The sequence below is a fragment of the Bos mutus genome, chromosome 14, assembly GCF_027580195.1.
Source record: "Bos mutus isolate GX-2022 chromosome 14, NWIPB_WYAK_1.1, whole genome shotgun sequence".
NCBI classification, from domain to species: domain Eukaryota; kingdom Metazoa; phylum Chordata; class Mammalia; order Artiodactyla; family Bovidae; genus Bos; species Bos mutus.
The window spans coordinates 1,264,737-1,284,125 of record NC_091630.1 but is presented as its reverse complement, the minus strand read 5'-3'; the positions used below and the strand labels follow the sequence as shown (position 1 = coordinate 1,284,125).

The following is a 19,389-nucleotide window of genomic DNA, read 5'->3' as shown; positions in this document are numbered from 1 at the left end:
TTAACCGCAGTGTTGCGCAGTCTCAGCGCGAATTAGACACAGCTGACTCCAAGTTCCAGGGAAACAACCTGGGCAAACATCTTATTGTTTAGGCCACGTGCCACCTGGAGGACATGCAAGTGTTTTGATGACCTTGACTTGTGAAGGCAGGTGAAATGGATTTGAGTAATAATTACCTACGGTTTCACTCCCACCCTATTTACCCCAAACTCCAAGGCCCAGTTCCAGCCTTGCCCCTCCCCGCCTCCACCTCTTGGCTTTTCCATAAAATCGTCCCTGAGCTTACGAAGGGCCAGAGATGTGCGTGGCACATGGCGGCTGCTGGATGAATACAGCCGCCATCAGTGTTACCAGGGCGCTCTTCCCGTGTGCTCCTGTGGCTGTGTTCCCACGCATCAGCTTTTCTCACACCACTGTCATGATGTTTCCCATCTCCACACTGTCCGTATACCATCTGTCCTGCTTCTCTTATGTACTTCTTAACACAAAGACTTCCTTCTTAAGCAAACAAGTGGTTTTAGTATTTCTTTGGCTGCCCCTGGTCTTGGCTGTGGCACGCAGGACCTTCGACCTTCGTTGGGGCGGGTGGTATCTTATCTTTTAGTTTGGGCACATAGGACCTAGTGCCCTGACCAGGATGGAACGCAGGCCCTCTGCATTGGGAGCAGGAGTCTTAGCCAGTGGACCGCTAGGGAAGTCCCCTTAAGCAAATGTATTTTTAAAGGAAAATTTTAACGTGCTATTCTTTTTTTATTTTTTTAGAGAATATTATTAACTGTTAAAAATACGGCAGTACTGAGATGCATCTTTATCCATAACACAATCAGAAAGACAGAAAGTCTCTGAATGACTTCCTCACTTTGTGCTTCATTATTATTTATGGCCACAATTGGGTCCATCAAAAATCACCCCATCTATCATTCAAACCCTTCTGTCATATTGTGTTATCCTAACACTGTTCACTTAGCATTTATTATTCTCTACCTTGATTAGTTAAAATATACTTTTATGCCTATATATCATCTCAGTGTCTTATTTCTCTTTATATCCTTCCTGGTTCTTAGGTTGATACTTACACAGAATATATGCTTAGTACACTCTCACTTAAGTCCAATAAAAGCTTTGAAACAACTTGATCAAAAGAACCTGTTCTTCCAACGTTCAAAATACTTTTTAAAGTAGATAGGTGAGAAGATATTCAGGAGTTCTGGTTCCCTTCTCCCTCTGTCCTTCTGATATCCCACAGATATGTATCAATACATCCTCTACCTCATTCAAGCCACCATGGTGGACTATTAAGGACGTCCCTTTGTCTATGTAAACTATATCCAACTAGGAAGAGGGCCCAGTACAAGAAATGTATCCTTTTCATGCATGAAATACACTAGAAGCAAACTCTCTAATTTATATGAAACAAAGGCCAAATAAAACCAGGAAAAAAAACTGAATGTGTGATTTATTATATTTAAGATTGGTCTATAAGGTTTAAATATGTCTGTCATAATTAACAATAAATGAATGCAACTTTACAAAATCAGTATTTTAATACAGTACGGGATTAAATGTAGCAACTGTGCATTGGAAGATTGAGATTTCCTCAATGCAAATATGGAATATGCAGCACCATTTAGAAGCTTCCACTAAAAATGCAAGCTGCGGTAATTATTACAAGCTCTACTCAAAACACAGGACTACCTAAATCAGGCATTAGAGGAAAACAGTGGAGTCATTCAGGCGTAAGATGTCAGATTTGGTACAGGATTAAAATACTAGCGTTTTTTTTAATGTCCTGGTTTCAAATTAATAAATACAAAAACAATATAAAAATATACACCAGTTGATAAGCCTGCAGCGGAGAGGGCCGGAAGGCTAGATCTCGCTCTCATACGTCTGCAGGTACGTCTTTAGGGTCAGAATTTCTGGGTAGCTGCGGCTGGTCTTGCGGAAGAAGTCCAGGCTGGTGAGACGCTCGATGTCCCGCACCCGCGCTGTGTGCATCTTGAGAAGCTCCTCCACCCATTTCGACTCGTCCTCTGAGCTCTGCCACAGAAAGGAAAGACAGTCAGAGTTTTCCAAAGGCGTTTCTCCAAACGCTCCGTTTGTTCTGAGTCCACACGCGACCTCTGTGAACTCCTGCACCCAAAGCCAAGGTGTTTTCTTCCTCCTTGGATTCCCCGCAGCTCCCACATCCCTGCCACAGCACACCACAAATACCGGCCCTCGGCTGTAAACATTTTCAACGGCAGTTAGCCGGACTGAATAAAAGAGAGGTGTGGTGCAAGAGGACATTTGACTCAATGGGTCCTCAGAACAGAAGTCAAGATAGGGAGAGCGCAAAGCCCTGGAGAAATCAGTCATTTGTCTCTCTCCCCCGAGGTCGAATTGCAGTAAGGAGCAGAGCGCAGGAGGACCGGAGCCTCCCCCGGGGAGTGCAGAGCTTGTGCGCAACGCACATGACGTGTGTGCACCCCTGGAGCTTCTGAAGAACATGCTAGATTGATGACGTCACCTATTAGGCTGCAACGGATTGAGATTGCAATGCATTTGACTCAACTCGTATCAATTGCGCCGCCCAGTGAATACACCTAGCACTTTGGGGCCCAAGAGGCTGGGGTTGGAAATGCAGTTCCCCTTCCTGCCTGGGAGACCTCGCTCAAGCTCTCTAAACTCCTGGCCTCCTTTTCTTCATTGGTACACAAAAAGAATAACGTTTACTGCAGCTCCCGGGGCAGGAGGAAGGACAGGAAGGAAGAAGGGGGTGAGAGTGAAAAAAACCATCACGGGTGTTCCCAGGATGGGAAGAAAGGAAATCTCTGTCTTAACTGCTTGTGAAGAATCGCCTCATTGGCCCAAACTCAAGATGAAAGACATTTAAATGTCTCACACTAAATAATTTATTTCACATCTACTGCTGCTGCTAAGTCGCTTCAGTCGTGTCCGACTCTGTGCAACCCCAGAGACGGCAGCCCGCCAGGCTCCCCCATCCCTGGGATTCTCCAGGCAAGAACACCGGAGTGGGTTGCCATTTCCTTCTCCAATGCATGAAAGTGAAAAGTGAAAGTGAAGTCGCTCAGTCATGTCTGACCCTCAGCGACCCCATGGACTGCAGCCCACCAGGCTCCTCCATCCATGGGATTTTCCAGGCAAGAGTACTGCAGTGGGGTGCCATTGCCTTCTCCGATTTCACATCTAAGGAGAAATGAAAAAAGTAAAGCTGGGACCTCCCTGGTGCTCCAGTGGCTGAGACCCCGCGCTCCCAGAGCAGGGGGCTCAGGTTTGATCCCTGGTCAGGGAACCGTATCCCACATGCCACAGCTAAGACCTGGTGCAGCCAAATAAATCAATGATTAATTAGCAAAGAAAGAAGAAAGAAAGAAAAATAATGCCCACAAAGCAGTCTTTACTTTTAAAAATATTTTTCACTTTTGAGGGAAGTTGAGAGAAAGAATGAGATCTGAGATCCTTGAGAATGTGAGGAAATGTCTACCTTCAGAGAAGAGATGGGGCGGGAGGGTCTTTGCAAATAATCTCATTCCCAAATTGCAACGGCTGCCAAGAGCCTTTCTACAAGTGGAACGGTAGCTGCGTGCCCCAGGACTGAGGCAGCTCAGGCACGCCTGCGCCCGAGTAGCTGCGTGCCCCAGGACTGAGGCAGCTCAGGCACGCCTGCGCCCGAGTAGCTGCGTGCCCCAGGACTGAGGCAGCTCAGGCACGCCTGCGCCCGAGTAGCTGCGTGCCCCAGGACTGAGGCAGCTCAGGCACGCCTGCGCCCGAGTCTTCCACCGCAGGCAGTCTCCGCGAGCTACACCAAAGCCCAAGAACCTGCACTGGGTTTTCTCGGAAAGCTCCAACCCACATGGGCCTGGACAGGGCGCTCTGGCAGCTCATGCCAGTGCTAAATACGTCCAGGAGGGTGTTGGTTCAGGAAACTGATGCCTGGCCATCCCCGGCAAAAGGAAGAAACAGGAAGAAATTGCTTTGGAGGCTGGGGGAAATAAGGATTTTAACCCTCCACGCCTCACCCTCCTCACCCAGGCTGACCAAGATCTCTGCGATTCATAGGAAAGGACAGGCCTAAATATAACTCTGCCCACAACGGTACTGACCAGTCCTCAGTGTGACCATGTAATTAACGAAGTAGGAGGTCTCCAAGTGGATCGGGACCCCCTCAGAGTAAGCAGAGTAAGCACGAAGAGATATTTTGGGAGAATTTTCATATTTGACTCATTCATTTGATTTTTCAATGGTCAGTAAGTTTAATGTTTCCTTTGTAAACGAAGTCTTTTGAACGTGTGGACAAGGGGTGAAAAGGTTTTTCCTAATTTAAATAATGGCCAGCTGGGATTATAAGAATTTGGGGAAAAATCTGTCTTTTGCTATTTCTTTCCTAGGGAAGTGATTTGCCAATTTCATCTGAGAGGCATTCTCCTCTGGTTCTCACAGGCTAAAATCCAGCCTCCAATTAGTCAAAATATCGGGCTACGATACAAGGAAGAAAATGACTTCTGCCCCTTGCTAGCCGGCAACCCACTGAAGTGTTTGCTGCAGGAGGCTCTAGTATGAAACGTGAAACTAATAAAAGTCGAGTAAAAGCTCAAGTGAACCAAGAGAGGAGAAGAAAAACTTTAAAAATAAATAACTTTACACACTGATGCAAATGAAAGCACAATCCAGGGACTTGCTTCGTGTTTGTTTTTTGTTTTCGATATGGACATTTATTCTTCACCTGCCTTCCGCCCAAACGAGCTCGTGAATTCAAGTCCCAGCACTTTTAAGGTGGACCTTAAAGTAAGGATGTAATTCAAAATGATACGCGTACCCCTGTGCTCACTGCAGCACTGTTGACCAAACCCAGCTCATGGGAACAACCTAAATGCCCATTAACAGAGGAATGGAAAAAAAAGATGTGGTCTGTATATACAATGGGACATAGCTCAGTCAGAAAAAAGAATGAAACTGGGTTATCTGTAGAGATGTGGATGGACCTAGAGTCTGTCACACAGAGTGAAGTCAGAAAGAGAAGAACAAATATTGTCTATTAATGCATATACGTGGAATCTAGAAAAACGGTACAGATGAACCTATTTCCAGGGCAAGAATAGAGATGCAGATGTAGAGAACGGACATGTGGACCCAGTCGGGGGCACGAAGGGGAGGATGGGACGAAGTGGCAGGTTGGGATTGACATATATACACTGCTGCTGCTGCTAAGTCGCTTCAGTCGTGTCCGACTCTGTGCGACCCCATAGACAGCAGCCCACCAGGCTCCCCCGTCCCTGGGATTCTCCAGGCAAGAACACTGGAGTGGGCTGCCATTTCCTTCTCCAGTGCATGAAAGTGAAAAGTGAAAGTGAAGTCGCTCAGTTGTGTCCGACTCTTAGTGACCCCATTGACTGCAGCCCACCAGGCTCCTCGGTCCATGGGATTTTCCAAGCAAGCGTACTAGAGTGGTGTGCCATTGCCTTCTCCGATATATATGCTACCATGTGTAAAGTAGGTAGCTAGTGGGGACCTGCTATAAAGCCCAGGGAGCACAGCTCGGTGCTCTGGGATGACCTGGAAGGGTTGGATGGATGGGAGGGATGGTCCAAGAGGGAGGGGCTATAATATGTACGGTTGGTTAATTTCATTGTACAACAGAAACTAACAGCGTTGTAAAGCAATTTTACTTCAATTTAACAAAATAAAAGAAAGCACAGACAGCTGTCTATGTGGCAGGGGGCTCTTCAGTAAGAAGCATGCTGGCCATGAGCACTACAAGAAACACCTCTAAGCTCTGGGCAGGGAGGAAGACATGTGGGACATCAGTGGGTGCCGTCAGACGTAACATGGGGAGGAATAAAAAACTGCCTTTGAGCTGAGTTCAGAATAATGTTTTCAAGCTCCCCCATCACCAAATTCCCCAAATGACAGGAAAATGTGAAAACCTTTCCCTCAAGAACTTAGGTGTCTCTTCCATGGCTTAAGTCCAAAATGTCTTTGTAGTCTCTGCCTAGTCTTAAACATGTATGGCAATTTTGAATTTCACCCCATAAAATATGTGTTTACTTTTTTGAAAAAATGTTACCTCCCCACAACAATATTTCAGTAAAACTGAAGTTCAGATCCAGACGTATTACACGCCCCCCCACCCCGGTACACCATTAGCTACTCCTGTGGGGTGCAGACAATCAGAATTGAGAAGGTCAAGCCAATCAGTTGAGGATAGTTCCTCTTGCACTTGACACTCCCTTGCTTCTCCACCTCCCATCCAGTTATTTCTAAGATCTTATTGATTCTTGCAATACAATATTGCTGCCTTCCACCTTCCTTTAGAAATTTCCAAGACCACACCCCAGTTCAAGTTCTGTTACCTCAATCTTCGGAATCCCGCCAAAGCCCTTTGAGGACCATGCTTCATTTCCTCCAATTCTAATTTATCTCCCAAAACAGAGGCCAAAATATTGCTCTTATGTCTAAACATTTTTTGTGGTTATCTTTGTGGCTCAGCTGGTAAAGAATCAGTCTGCAATGCAGGAGACCTGGGTTGGGAAGATCCCTGGAGAAGGGAAAGGCTACCCACTCCAGGGTTCTGGCCTGGAGAATCCCATGGACTACACAGTCCATCTTTCACTTCACTAATGTCAGTGCAATAAGCAAAAAATGCTAAGGCTCCAAGCTTACACTATAGAAATCTGACAGATTTGAAAGAGGACGGGCTTTTGAAAACAGAGTCTTGAATCTAAAGTTCTGCTCTTCTACCCACGAGGTTGAAGGCAACCAGATAACCATGCTACATACTTCTTTATGAGCTACAGGTTTCTCAAGACTTACTAAAAGGGGAAGCGGAGGAGGCCATACGCACCCGCCTAATAGGGTAATAAGATGATGAGAGATAACACAGGAGACAAGACTGCACAGTACTGGATGGTCAACATGGACTCAATCAACGGTAACGACTACTACTATGGCTGCTATGACTATTTTTATTTTATTTTAATTATTATTTTTGGCCACATGAAATGTGGGATCTTAGTTTCCCAACCAGGGATGGAAACCAGGCCCCCTGCTTTGGAAACACAGAGTTTTAACCATTAGACCAGCAGGGAAGGCCTGACGACTTTTATTTCAAATTTGATTCTACGCAAACATTTAAAACCTTATCTCCCACTATGATCTTCATTTCCAATAATCTGGGCAAACTTAGCTTTTTTTTAAGCCATATTTCAAATTTCTAGTTTTTCCTGCATCCATTTTTTTTTGTTTAGGATGGTCATAGCCTCAATCTTCACCTATACTTGAAGCCCTAGCCTCAAAACTGCCTTGTCCACGAAGCTGAAAATCTGTCTTGAAGCTATTCTTAAGGCTCTTTGCCTTTTAGTGAAGCAGTTTCTGTGCTTGTTTCATTTGCTCTCCCCTGGAAGGCTGCCTGGAGGGGTGACTATGTTAAATACAGCATGGTTTCTCCCAGGGTACCTTACATAAATAATTAAGGAATTGAAGCACTGCCTGTTGACTAAAATTTTCTTCTGGAGATTTTAGCTCTGATCCTTCCATAAACAAAAGCATAGAGACTACTCTAAAATCAACCTTGAAGCACAAGGTTTCCATCACTTTAAAGAGACCTGGAGTGGTCACGCGATTTGCCCCCAAGTGCAGCATTAGACCAGAGCCAGGCGCACACAGCATGGCTCCTGTCTGCCTTCCTGGGCCTTTTTCATCCTGCCGTCCAGCTTTCATGTTGGAATAAGTGAATCAAGTCATCTGTGCTATTTAAGAATGGGGTGACCTGTTACACCTGCCCTTACAACTAGTAGTAAATCAAAGTCTGATGTGTAGAGCATATATTCCTGTGTGTTTGTGTCTATATTTAAAAATGGATAACCAACAAATTCCTACTGTGTAGCACAGGGAACTCTGCTCAGTGTTACGTGGCAGCCTAGATGGTAGGGGAATTTGGGGGGAAATATATATATATCCCAAAATGAATCCCTTTGCCGTCATCTGAAACTTCCACATTTGTTAATTAGCTATTGTTGTCGTTTTAGTCACTAAGTTGGGTCTCTCTGCAACCCCGTGCACTATAACCTACCAGGATCTCCTGTCCATGGGATTCTCCAGGCAAGAATACTGGAGTGGGTTGCCATTTCCTTCTCCAGAGTGATTGGCTGTACTCCAACACAAAAAAAAATTAAGAAGTTTTTATTAATGAAATTTTCAAATATCCACAAAAGTAGAGTGAATGATATAATGAGCTCCTGGCTGCTCTTCCCTCATTTCAGTAACTACCAAAGTTGTGCTGCTTTTCACTGTTTTCAAAATATATTTGTCTTTTGCAAAACTGAAGACATTTGAGCACTTTTATCATTTGTCAAGAGCAAACACTGAAATAGAACTTAATTAAATGCACAATACCCTTACATTGAAAAATAAAATGCCATTAGGACACAGAGTTCCCAAGTGTTTGGCAGTTTTGTTGGGTCCTTTCCAAAGACTCAACTTGTATCCCCATTTGTATAGTCCAAATGTTTTATAATAAGTGTGTTCTAGTTCAAGGGTGGGGATATAATTTAAGACACAAAGATGAATTCTGTCAGCAAATCCCAAAGGACACTGCTTTTTTATAACAGTACATTTTTTTAATTTTCAAAATTAAAATATCAACATCACTAGCAACACCAAATCTACTGTGTAAAGTTCAAATTTTCTTTGCTTGCTTTATTTGTTCTTGAACTGTATCCCATTAAGGGAGTATGGTCAGAGTGCACGTGTGCTCAGTCGCTTCAGCTGTGTCTGACTCTTTGCAACCCTATGCACTCTAGCCCTCCAGGCTCCTGCGTCCATGGGATTCTCCAGGCAGGAATACTGGAGTGGGCTGCCATACCCTTCTCCAGGGGATCTTCCTGACCCAGGGATCAAACGTGCGTCTCTTATGTCTCCTGCATTGGCAGGCGGGTTCTTTACCACTAGCACCACGTCGGAAGCCCTACAGTCAGAATACATATAGTTTATTTGAATTCTTTTCTCTGCGCAGTTATGTTATAAACTTGACGCACAGTCATTTGTCTCGTTTTATTTAATACGTATACATATAGCTGATTCACTTCATTGTATAGTGGAAACGAACACAACATTGTAAAGCACGTATATTCCAATTACAAAATAATAACAGAAGAAGGTGGGATGATTTGAGAGAATAGCACTGAAACATATACATTACCAAACGTAAAACAGATCGCCAGAGGGAGTGTGATGTGGGACGCAGGGCACCCGAAGCCGGGGCTCCGTGACCACCGGGAGGGGTGAGGTGGGAGGGGACACCCGTGTGCTTAGGGCCGGCTCACACGGACGCACGGAAGAACCGTCACACCATTGTGAAGCAATGATCCTCCAGCTACAATTAAACAAGTTCCCCTTCTGCCTCACACACAGGGTGAAACTGCGCCCCTCATTTAAGCTTGGCTCATCCCTGCTGTCTGCAGTTGTTATTTCATAGCATCCTCCCTTCACTTCCAGAAATGTTCTAGTTTGGATAATAATAATGGTAATAAATAATAAGTACCTATGTACTTGCTGAACAAAACCTAAAAAAATAAATAAAATTAAACAAGTAAATTAAAAAAACCAATAACAATACAGAGACTTTTAAAGCAATGAAAATGGGGCAGGAAATACGCGTGAGATAAAGGAGCGCGGGCGGAAGCGGAAGCGGCAGCCTCGAGGGCCGCCATGTCTGCACTCACGTTGCAGCTCTCGTCGTTGTCGGGCCTGTGGGGCAGCACGAAGGCGGACACGGAGAGCGGCCCGTCGCAGCGGTCGGCAGGCTGCGTGAAGTCCAGGCAGCTGGTGAGGATGCTGTAGTAGTGGGTGGGCACGGGGACGGAGCTGCCCTCCACGTACCTGGCACGGGGAAGCAAGACGAGTTAGGGCTGACGGAGAGCGCTTTGTGAAGGGTGGTCAGTGAACGCTGCCCCAGCGACTGTAAGGACATCCGTCTCAAGGGAGTCGCTTTCTCACTTAGAGCGTTACCCACTTCTCTGTCTTTGAATATAATGTTTTCAATGCCCAGTATCTCCTTTCTCTCAACCTGGCAGAGCAGAAAAGATACTCGAGACAAAGGAAAACCGCCTGAACCCAGACTCAGAGGCTGGACACAATGACAGGTCAACGGAGTAGCAATGGAGGCAGCAAGAGCCGGTAAGCGCCGCGGCGGGGGGCGGGGCTTCTGAGCGCGAGCGCTGTGGCGTTCCACTGAAAGCTTCCGTGCTTGGAAGCACCGTTGCGAGGTCCACGTTTCAGGAGAATAACTCTCACAGGTTTGTATCAAATGGGCCAGAGGCAGAAAACACAGGAGCTCGGAGAAGAATAGCCCTTTCAAGCCACAGTGAGGGCCTGAACTTGGTACAGAGAACTCATTTACTAAAGAAAATTCTAAGGACTGAGTGCTAAGCGTAAATAATCTTTGCCAGTAGAGCACAGCATAGGAAGTGATAATTCCTTACTTAGTTTTCTCTTATCTTCATTTTAATCATTTTCAAAATACTGAAATTACAATTAAGCTGATAATATAATTTGAGCTTAAAACTATAACAATAACCATCAATAAATGTATGAGTAAGATAAAATTTCTCTTAGGATGACTGGAAAGGCAGTAAGAGCTATTTCATTACTTATCTATATGAAAAAAATTAACATTTTTGTCTAATTAACTATAAATCACAATTAAACCCTCATATTTTGTGTTTAATTGTGGTTTATAGTTAATTAGACAAAAATGTTAATTTTTTTCATATAGATAAGTAATAAAATAGCTCTTACTGCCTTTCCAGTCACAATTAAACCCTCTCATATTTTGTGTTGGAGAAGGCAATGGCACCCCACTCCAGTACTCTTGCCTGGAAAATCCCATGGACGGAGGAGCCTGGAGGGCTGCAGTCCATGGGGTCGCTGAGGGTCGGACACGACTGAGTGACTTCACTTTCACTTTTCACTTTCATGCACTGGAGAAGGAAATGGCAACCCACTCCAGTGTTCTTGCCTGGAGAATCCCAGGGACGGGGGAGCCTGGTGGGCTGCCATCTATGGGGTCGCACAGAGTCGGACACGACTGAAGTGACTGAGCAGCATATTTTGTGTTACTCTATTTCATGCATATATAAAATTAAGTGATGATCTATTATGAATTTGTTGTATTTATAACTTCTTGTCTTCTACACCAGACTGTGAGTTCCTCATGAATAGAGTATGCCTAATTCTTTTATATCCATAATAGCACCAGAGAGAGGGACAGAAATGAGATTTGATCAAAGTTTATATGCAATTTCGTATTAAGATGTACTGACTCAGAAAACCTAAGGAATTTTAAAAGTCCCCTCCCCCCAAATAAGGGAAACAAGGGAAAATTATTTCCACAAGAGTTATTAAAGAATAAATGAAAAAATTTAATCTTTTGATACGTATTCTTTGATGGAGCTGAAAAGTGCATTTATTTACTACAAACTCCTGTTGCTTTCAACCCCCAATGCCATGTTTCATAAAAGGCCCAAAACAACTGACGAACTCACAAGGAGATTCAAAGAATAACAGGTTTAACAGGCATCAGCTCTTCTCCAGTACATGAATATTTGAAAAATATTCTTGAGTGAGATCTTGGAATTTAAAAGCTTACTGTTTGATTTTGTCTTGTGTGTCGTGTAAGCCATCGTAGTCATAGTCAAAGATTGGTCCACTTATCACATTAACTCCATTTCTTTCTGAAGCATATTTCTTCACCAGAACCCTTTGGAAATAATTCCAGATGCCTGTGCAAAGACAAAAATCAGTTCTTTGTGAACAAAACTCCTTGCTTTGGTCAAATTCTCTCTAGGATGTGTTAAATAAGACACATATCACAAGTTAAGAGACAATAGAGCTGTTGTGATTCTTGAGAACAATCCATCGTAAAGCACTAGCTGTGTGTGTATCATTTATGAACCAGAAAAGACATGGAGACATTCATTGGTAGAGGAGTTTAACCTAGGTGAACAGTCAGGGAAGGCTTTGCAGAGGAGATGGTTATTGGGCTGAGGTCTGAAGGATAGGGGGTTTTTTTGAGCAAAGGGATAGAGACAGAACATTCCAGGAAGACAGAATAGCTGTGCAACAGAGGAAGTACAGTGTTTGTGAAAAGTTGAAAAAAGGCCTTAATCTGCTTTTTTTTCTTTCACGATGTCATAGGTAGAGTAATTCCCAAGTTTATGTCTCTAGCCCTAACCTTTCCATGCAGCTCCAGACATGTCCAACCACCCATCTCACTGTGCATTTGAAGACTTCATAATCATATCTAACAAAAAATTATTCAAACAGAGTTCTTAATTCTCCTTTTCACTCCTGTTCCATCTCTTGGCTTCTCCATCACAGTCAGTGGCACTCGCTCTCAGATGTTCGGGTCAAAATCCTAGGACTCACCCTGGACTTGTCTGCTCTGTTCATACACATGTGGCAAACTCCTGTCAGTGAGACCTCCAAAACACAGCCCAGTCTTCTAAAGCTGACCACTTCTCACCATTCTCACTGCGTCCACACTGATCTAAGCCACCATCTTCTCTGCCATGAGCTACCACAAAAGACTACTTCCTGGGCCCCCTGGGAGAAACTCTTCTTTCCGTGTAGCTCAGGGGTCCCCAACCTCCAGATCTAATGCCTGATGATCTGATGTGGAGTTGATGTCATACCAGAAATAAAGCACCCAGTACATGAAATGCACTTGAATCATCCCCCCAAACCATCCCCTTCCCATCACAGAAAAACTGTCTTCCACAAAACTGGTCCCCTGGGGCCCGCGGGCTGTATGAGGCCATTCTCTGGAGCAGCCAGACGGATCCTCTTACACCATGAATCGGAGAGTGACTCACACTCCCCAGCACCCTTTTCTCACACTCCAGATGATTTCTCCCGTAATTAGAATAAACCCCCAGCTCTCCACCATGGCCCCTGCCTCCCTCTGTGGCTCTCCTTCCCATTCTTCCCCCCAGCTACAGGCTTCTGCCCCTGCTTGCTGAACGTGCTTCAGAGTAAGGCGCCGCACATGCTCCTCCCTCTATCTGGAAAACTCGCCCTTGGTCTGTGATTCCCGGGTGTCTCCTCCACTCTGCATTTCTCAGTTTCATGGTCATCCTCTAGAGAAGACTTTCCTGTCCAGGCTAGCTCCAATTCCACTACAGTCGATCGCCGGGGAAGGACAGGGGTGGAAGGGAGAAGAGAAAAGGCAAGAGAGGACAGGCAACGCAAACCAGAGAAGCTGGCTCCAAAATGTTAGATGTGACTTACTGCACTCGACGCTATTGGGTGGTCAAAGGACTCATTCAGGTTTTTCTGTACGATGTGATTGAAAAACTCGAACTTGTTGGCCAACCTGATACATGGGGGTTATGAGGTCCAGGCTGTTATCATTTCTTACCTCCTCTAATTAAAAAATACTTGGGCATTTTTCCCATGGGGTTTCAACTGCTGATGATCCTCTATTCTAAATGAGAAGGACAGAGCAGCCACCAGAGCCAAAACACCACGGATAATTATTTGCAATAAAGAAGGGAGGACAGTGGGGGAGAAGTTCAAATGTTAACTTAAGCATAAAAATTGGAGAGGCATAGAGGGAAAGAAATAACAATGGGAACAGTCAAAAGGCCAAACCCGCAGAAATGTGGCCTGTGAAAAGCCATCCCCACTGAAGAACAGCGGGCCCTCTGTGAAGGGCCTCTGGCCACACCAGCCTCAGGGTGGGACCGTGTGTGTGTTTCCTTTATTGCTGCTTGGTCAAAAAGGCATCAGCAAAGAAGAAAGAAATCCAGGAAACCCAGATTTGTGGAAACTCAATGCAGCTGCATTCCATGTAATATTATGACAAATGGATTTACGTGAGTTTATGAAACATTTCTCCACTGGGCCTGAGAACAAACCAGGAAACCTCCTTTTAAAAGCATACTTTAAATTTTCACTCATATGCAACAGATTCTACCTTTGAATAAGCCCTTATTTACTAACTGAGGACATCAAATAAACATTTTTTTCTCTAAACCATGCTGGCCATTTCACTGATGGCAAGTTGAGGAGGCTTGGCCCCGTAGATGACACTGCACCATCTCATGTTTCTGTTCTGAAATTGTATTTTAGTCCTCAGAGTCATGTAACACAGCCCAATGCTCCTTTACTAAGTAAAATTATGTAGAAATGTTTCCCTTTCCCACCCTTCCTAGAAGTATCCAGGTCTGCTTGCTGTAAATGAAATAAAGGGAGGTCAAGTCTACTCCACAATGCCTTCTCTGTCTTTGAAGACATGGATGGATGGATGCATGCATGCATGGTAGATGGAAGGAAGATGGATAAATGGATGGTTGGATGGATAAATGGATGGTTGGAAAATGAATGGACGGATGGATGGATGGAAGGAAGATAGATGAATGGATAGATGTATGGGCAAGTGAATAAATTCTTTGTTATCAGAAATAGAAAATGGATTATTTTGTTCATTGGACAATTAAGTTACAAATCCATATAAGCCATAGAAGTCATGCAGTCAAATCTTATCATTTTACAAATGAGAGGCGAAATGGCATTTCTATGATCACACAGGCAGTGGTCACACTCCAGGGACCAGAACTCAGTTTGGGAGCCAGAGCTTACCATGCTTATGCCATTCATTTCATCACTATCACTCACAAATATTTATATTGTATAGAAAGAAATTATGAGTGTATATAATTTACACAGCCTGAAAACCAGCTGAATTTATACTCTGATGATTCAGAAGACTCATTAAGTCTTGCTAGGTTTCAGGATCAATATTCAGACTACATCATCACCATTCCCCTAAAGGAAGGATTGTTAATGGCTTTTACTATAACATTTAATAAATAAATACAGATGCTATTAAATGTTAGATAGCATCCAAAATACAGAGAAGACTCTCTAAACCACCTATAGCGTGAGCATTGAAATACGGAGAACAACAGACTAGAAGCACAAACTTGGTTTAGCTTAGCTTCTACCATTCATGACCCGAGTCACTTCTTGTGACTTTAATTTCTTAACTATAAACAAGGGCTAAATAATAATCCATCAAGCTCCCTCACAGATTCATAATTTGGATTAGCAGTAGAGAATTTACATTAAAGGCTGCTGAAAATAATAAAGGCTAAACACATGAAAGTTATTAAAATGAATATAGAGGTAGGAAAGGTAAGTGGTAAATTTAGAAACATTTCTTCCCACAAATAATAATCTACTAGGTAAATATTGGACTTACGTTTAAAAGCAGGATACATTGGAACCATATTGGTTACAAGGAATGCATCATATTTAGCTTCTGGGGACGAGCTCAGATCTAAACATTAGGAAAACAAATACTATTACACACTAAAATCGACATCAATAAAAAAAAGTAATCTTGTAAAATGACCCAAATAACATGCGATGACTGGACCTGCTCTTTCATTTCCACTTACCCCTCTTATGTGCCATCGCCTACTTCTCTTCCCACTCCACCTCTCTTCTTCACTCACTCGTTCTTAAATAAAATTTTCATGTTCTTTTGCTTCCAACCTAATCTTGGGTCTACTAAGTATTATGTAAAAGAGTTCCTTGACTTTACCGGTGTAATTTGGACTTTAAAAAATGTCATCAAGGTAATGAGAGATAATTAAAGGGCTTCATGTATTAAGAGATCACATCTATAGTATTATTTAAAAGATTAATGTCTTATTAATTTCCTATTTCACTTTTAGATTCTCATTTAATGATGTCAGGAGACACACTGAATGTTCCCTTGCACTTTAGAACTCCCCGGGAATAGGATTTGTGAAAGCTGGTCTCTTTTTCTGGCTGCTTTTGGAAGGCTCCCAGAGAAATTCATCTCCTCAACCTCTTGAGCACCCCTCTAAAAACCACCGAAATCCTAAATACCAAGTTGCACACGCCAGACTCCACAAAATAACACCCCTCTAGAATGGTTAGATCCTGGTCTTCTGTAACTTACAGGGAGGAAAGAGGAATCCATAGGACATCTGTTTATCATTTTTGTAGGCCAAACAGCTCTGACTGAAACTCGGAGAAACGCGGACGTCGGGCCGGACACAGTTGGTCAGGTGTGCAGGGATGTCAGAGACGTCAGCCTGAACGGTGAGTCACAGGTCGTCAGCAAAGCCGTGGGGGAGATAGTACCAGACCAACAGGGGCACTGAACCAGACTGCTTGGTTCCAAACAGCCAAAGCCAGAACCCCATTAGCTGTTACTATAGCTTATACTCTGATAGTCCCTCTTTAAATAAACAAAAAAGAGAGGACTTCCTTGGCAGTCCAGTGGCTAAGACTCCATACTTCTAACTCAGAGGGTGAGGTTCAATACCTGGTCAGGGAACTAAGATCCCACGTGCCACTTGGCCAAAAAAAGAAAAATATACTCTTAAAAAAAAAAAAAGATCTCACTTTCAAATGCATTAAGCTAGTAATTTTCAAGCTCTCTTTTTCTACTAGCAGAACTCTCTTATCAGTCTTAGGTAAAACAATAATACAGAAGGCAGAAATCTCACTGTTGACATAATTAATGAGATTCCACAGAAGACAGCTTAAAAAATAATATTCTCAGGAATAATATAGACATATCTCCTATTTAAAAAAAATAACTGTTTATGTATTGTATGTGCCCGAGTACAAATAACAAGAAGCTATGTTTGGGGCAGTTGAAGTAGTCCTTTGTATTCAGAAATTAGAAACATATCTCAACTGTAATAAATTTTTCTAATTTCTGATATCAACTGAACTATCTCATCTTTACCAAAACTGAAACCCCAACATAAAACAAACCTTCATTAAAAAAAAAACAAAAACAAGATGTTAGTGGGTCAGGCTGTGATGTGTGGAGCTGTGGGTATATGGGAAATCTCTGTCCTTTCCATTCAGTTTTGCTGTGAACCTAAAACTGCTCTAAATAATAAGTCTATTAAAACTCACAGCCAAATCTTGATAGCTTCTGAAACTACTGGGGCATGACAAGCACAGTCAAAGAAACTAACAGAATTAGTATGCTATGCCATTTTACATATTACCGTGAAGTTAGAACATGGCAGAAAGCCTAATTCAAAATATTTTACAATAGACCCAATGTAGGATTTCTTTCATCAGGAAAAATTAAAGTCTTTTCTAAAACAAAATTCTGTTCCGCCAGCAATCATTCTATTAAGGCACGGAGCGTAATGACATGAAGAACATGAAACCCAATGTTCTCAATGACCTGTTTGGAAACAGTGTATGATGTCCAGAGTGGCATTAGAAATATTTCACTATAACCGCTTTCAAAGTCAGTGTGATATAAGATATCATATCTAGTCCGATAGAGCACGGCAGGCCGTCCGTAGAGGAGATGTCTCTCTAGGAGAGAAAAAATAATGTCTTAAATACAGATTAAAATGTACATCAAATGTTAAAGACTCAAATGAAGAGAGTCAAGTTGTCCAACATTTGCTTGCTTACTATTAATAATGTAGTTCCTTCTCCTTAATTTAATCAGGTTAGTGTTCCTATCACTTTGGTGGTTTATTTGATCACCTACGCATGGGTCAAGGCTTCCAGTCACCAAAACTGTAATTCAAATGCCATATTTATTTTAATAATTATTTTCCAGTTGTAAAGAATTTTAATCCACATGGGAAAGAAAATTGTGAAGTGATTCAGCTGAATGGGAAGTCAAGACAGTTGTATTTTTATAGAATTAATTCCTTTGACCCTGAAAGGCTTATCAAATTAACCAACGATTTAATTAAGAGAAAGGCACTCTTTGATCATTATTTGTAAACTGCAACTCAAATATGCATTATTTCAGCATAAAAAGTGAGCAGTAATGAGCGTTTAAAGTAAGTAGCTTTGTGACACGTAGGAAAACCCTTTAGGTAAGAACTTAAAGGAACATGTATAGATAAAATAAGTGGCATTCAAGAGGGTCCTTTGAATACAAAAGGAAGGTTGTCAGTTAGCAAAGAACTCATTTAAGACCCCAGAAGGTAGATTCCTCTTACGAAAAATAAAGGTTTGAAACCTTCATCTTCTGAGAAGAAGACAGGGGACATGAGCAGGCAAACCTTCATGCCACACCCACAATAACTGCCTCAAGCTTGATCTGCCCATTTTAGAGAGGCCAAAGTCAGAATTGCCATGGACCCTTAGAAATTGGGGTCCTACAGATAAAAATAGTTAGCGACTGAGGCTTCGGCAATTCACGATTCCCTAAGTGATAACCAAAAAAAAAAAATTTGCTATGATTTCTATTAGAGAAAATCATTTCTGGCAATCACTTATTAAATTATGTATACATGTTGCTTTAATTAAAGTATTACCATTCTACGCAAGTAACAGAAAACTCTGTAGATTACTTTGCATGACCCTCCCAAGCAGAACTGCTGATTTGAGGCAAAACAGCCCACACTGTTACAACACAAGCCTGTTCAGGGTAGTTGGGCTTCATCAGCACTGCAGTAAATGTAGAAGCCTTGGTTAAGCTGCTGAATTTAGGGACCCACCCCTAAGAATTAGAAAATAATAGGCTAAATATTATATAAATGAAATATATAACAAACACATAAAAAGCCTGCAAATCATAACAGTAGTACTTGGGAGCAGTTATTAACTAGGTCAGACTGTCCTTCAAAACTCAAACCAAACCTTTTCTAGGTTCAAAATTTCCATTAACGTTTTCCTTGATTTCATTTTTGCTGCCTCTGAATTTCCTGGTTTCAGCTGGAAGCAGAAGTATCAAGATTCTTTGAGAAGCTATTCTCTTTTTATCATTCAAGTTTTCATGCTTACCCAACACATTCCTCCAAGCTCAAATGCAAACCTGGTAGATTACCCAGTCTATCCCATTAAGGAGCACAGCAAAAGAGCGACTGTGCTCTTTCGCGCACCACCCCTCTTTGGAGCAGGCGTCAGTCAGCAGTCGGGCAGGCTGTAGACCCCACCAGCTCTGGTTCCTCCTTACTTGTCACCCCTCCGTTCCATGAAGGCTGACTGATTGGCAGGACTGCCCGCGATCACTGTCAGCAGCTCTATGCTATGACACGTGACGCCTTCTCTTTCCCCTGGGAATAACTTTCCCACCAATCCTGTCACTTGTCTCCCTTCAAACGTGTTGTCAGTATACCCTCCCTTGTCAAACCTGAGTGTCAGATCTTGGCTTATGGGACAGAGATAAATCATGTGTGTGTGCTAGGTCATTCAGTGTCCAGCTCTGTGTGACCCCATGGACTGCCGCCTGCCAGGCTCCTCTGTCCATGGGATTCTCCAGACAAGGCTGGAAGTCTTGAGGCTTTCAGCCTCCAGGAGCTCACAGTTCCACGGGAGACAGAAACATAGCGTGGATAACTGAAAGGCAGCCTGGCGCCC

At 43.0% G+C, this 19,389-nt stretch overlaps 1 protein-coding gene across 8 annotated transcripts in view; it reads right to left on the bottom strand.

Annotated features, from left to right (window-relative positions):
- Positions 1-1,438: 1,438 nt before the first annotated feature.
- ENPP2 (ectonucleotide pyrophosphatase/phosphodiesterase 2) overlaps positions 1,439-19,389 on the bottom strand; it is a 132,778-nt gene continuing 114,827 nt past the window's right edge. For 6 of the 8 annotated variants that reach the window (XM_070382878.1, XM_070382881.1, XM_070382877.1 and 3 more), the window contains 7 exons: positions 18,670-18,744; positions 17,246-17,382; positions 15,992-16,127; positions 15,263-15,340; positions 11,648-11,780; positions 9,723-9,879; positions 1,439-2,040 (listed from right to left, as the gene is read on the bottom strand). In XM_070382878.1, the coding sequence (XP_070238979.1) occupies positions 1,870-2,040; positions 9,723-9,879; positions 11,648-11,780; positions 15,263-15,340; positions 15,992-16,127; positions 17,246-17,382; positions 18,670-18,744 (887 nt within the window). In that variant the 3' untranslated portion in view covers positions 1,439-1,869. The remainder of the gene's footprint in view (positions 2,041-9,722; positions 9,880-11,647; positions 11,781-15,262; positions 15,341-15,991; positions 16,128-17,245; positions 17,383-18,669; positions 18,745-19,389) is intronic. The other 2 variants (XM_070382879.1, XM_070382883.1) reach the window with 1 other exon arrangement.